General features: G+C 48.4%; 1 protein-coding gene across 1 annotated transcript; it reads right to left on the reverse strand.

Annotated features, from left to right (window-relative positions):
• Window positions 1-495: 495 nt before the first annotated feature.
• On the reverse strand, window positions 496-1,235 carry LOC102258486 (ribonuclease pancreatic). Its single transcript, XM_005860489.2, has one exon. It carries the CDS (start codon window positions 1,175-1,177, stop codon window positions 710-712), a length of 468 nt encoding a protein of 155 aa, XP_005860551.1. The 5' UTR covers window positions 1,178-1,235; the 3' UTR covers window positions 496-709.
• Between the last annotated feature and the right edge of the window lie 66 nt (window positions 1,236-1,301).

Genomic DNA, 1,301 nt, shown 5'->3' on the forward strand with positions numbered 1-1,301 from the left:
AGTGCCATCTTTTAGATACTTCACCAATACCTAATCCTCCTCTCTCTTCTCCAACTTCTCCCTCCTCCCACAGTTGTAGTCACTTTTTGTTCCTAATAAGGGAGGGAGTAACAATGAGGGTAACTGGGACAATCTTATGCCCAAACTCTTAGAAGGTTTTAGTTTTAGAAAAATGGACTAGACTGAGATGGAGACTCTCTCAGAAGTGTGTGTGTATGTGTGTGTTTTTCTACATGCAATTATGTATTATGGGAGAGTCAAAATAATTGACCAAATTAGAAGTTCTTTAGCTGGATCCATAAATCAGCTTAAATAACCTAACATACATTATAGAATAATCCCAAAAGTAGGAAAAGCTTAGAAACAAATTCAGCAAATGTTCCAGCAGCTCTCAACTAAGTTAACCAGATTTACAGTTCTCACCTTCTGGCAGGAAAGCAATCACATTAACAGTAACCGGAATGGAGACAGCTTCAGGAAGCCAGGTAGTTGCAACGGAGTTTTATTGAAAGAAGCAGTAAAGTAGTTCACATGGTTCCCACCTCACAACCCACCCCTCACCCCCCAAACCACGCAGGCATAAGTCTCAGGCCAGGGAAACACTTTAGTGTTGGATAGGAGCTCTAACTTGAGTCATTTCCCTCAGTGCTAGGAAGGAGGAGGGAGAGACAGGTGACACAATGAGGTGGGGCATCTCACTGCTCTGGTCTCAGGTGGAGACTTCTACTGAAGCATCAAAGTGGACGGGCACGTATGGGTTTCCCTCACAGGCCACGATGATGTGCCTCTCTTTGTGGCTGGTCTGGTAGTCACAGTTGGGGTACTTGGAGCCATTCGTCACACGACAGTCCGTGATCTTCATGCTGGAGCTGCTCTTGTGGCAGTTGGGCTGCCCATTCTTGCAGGTGACGTTTCCCTGGAGGCAAATGGCCTGGACATCTGCCAGAGGCTCGTGAATGAAGGTGTTCACTGGCTTGCACCATCCCTTTGTCATATTCCGGCTCCTCATCATTTGGTTGCAGTAGTTGGAGTTGTTGCTGGGGCCGCCTGGGTCCATGTGTTGCCGCTGGAACTTCATGGCCTGTGATTCCTTGACCAGGGAAGGCTGGACCCACCCCAGCACTAACAGCACCAGGACTAGCAGTGGGAACAGGATGGGGGGCTTTTCCTGAGCCATGGTGGCCTCAGTCCCCTAGAGGAGCCTAGCTGGTGAAGGGAGAGAGGAGGAAAAGCATCACTTTAGAAGATAACCCCAGGTGCCACTTGTGGTCTCCCTGGCTTACAGTCTCCCTTCAGGTCAG

This window comes from Myotis brandtii, unplaced genomic scaffold (genome assembly GCF_000412655.1).
Source record: "Myotis brandtii unplaced genomic scaffold, ASM41265v1 scaffold13568, whole genome shotgun sequence".
Taxonomy (NCBI): domain Eukaryota; kingdom Metazoa; phylum Chordata; class Mammalia; order Chiroptera; family Vespertilionidae; genus Myotis; species Myotis brandtii.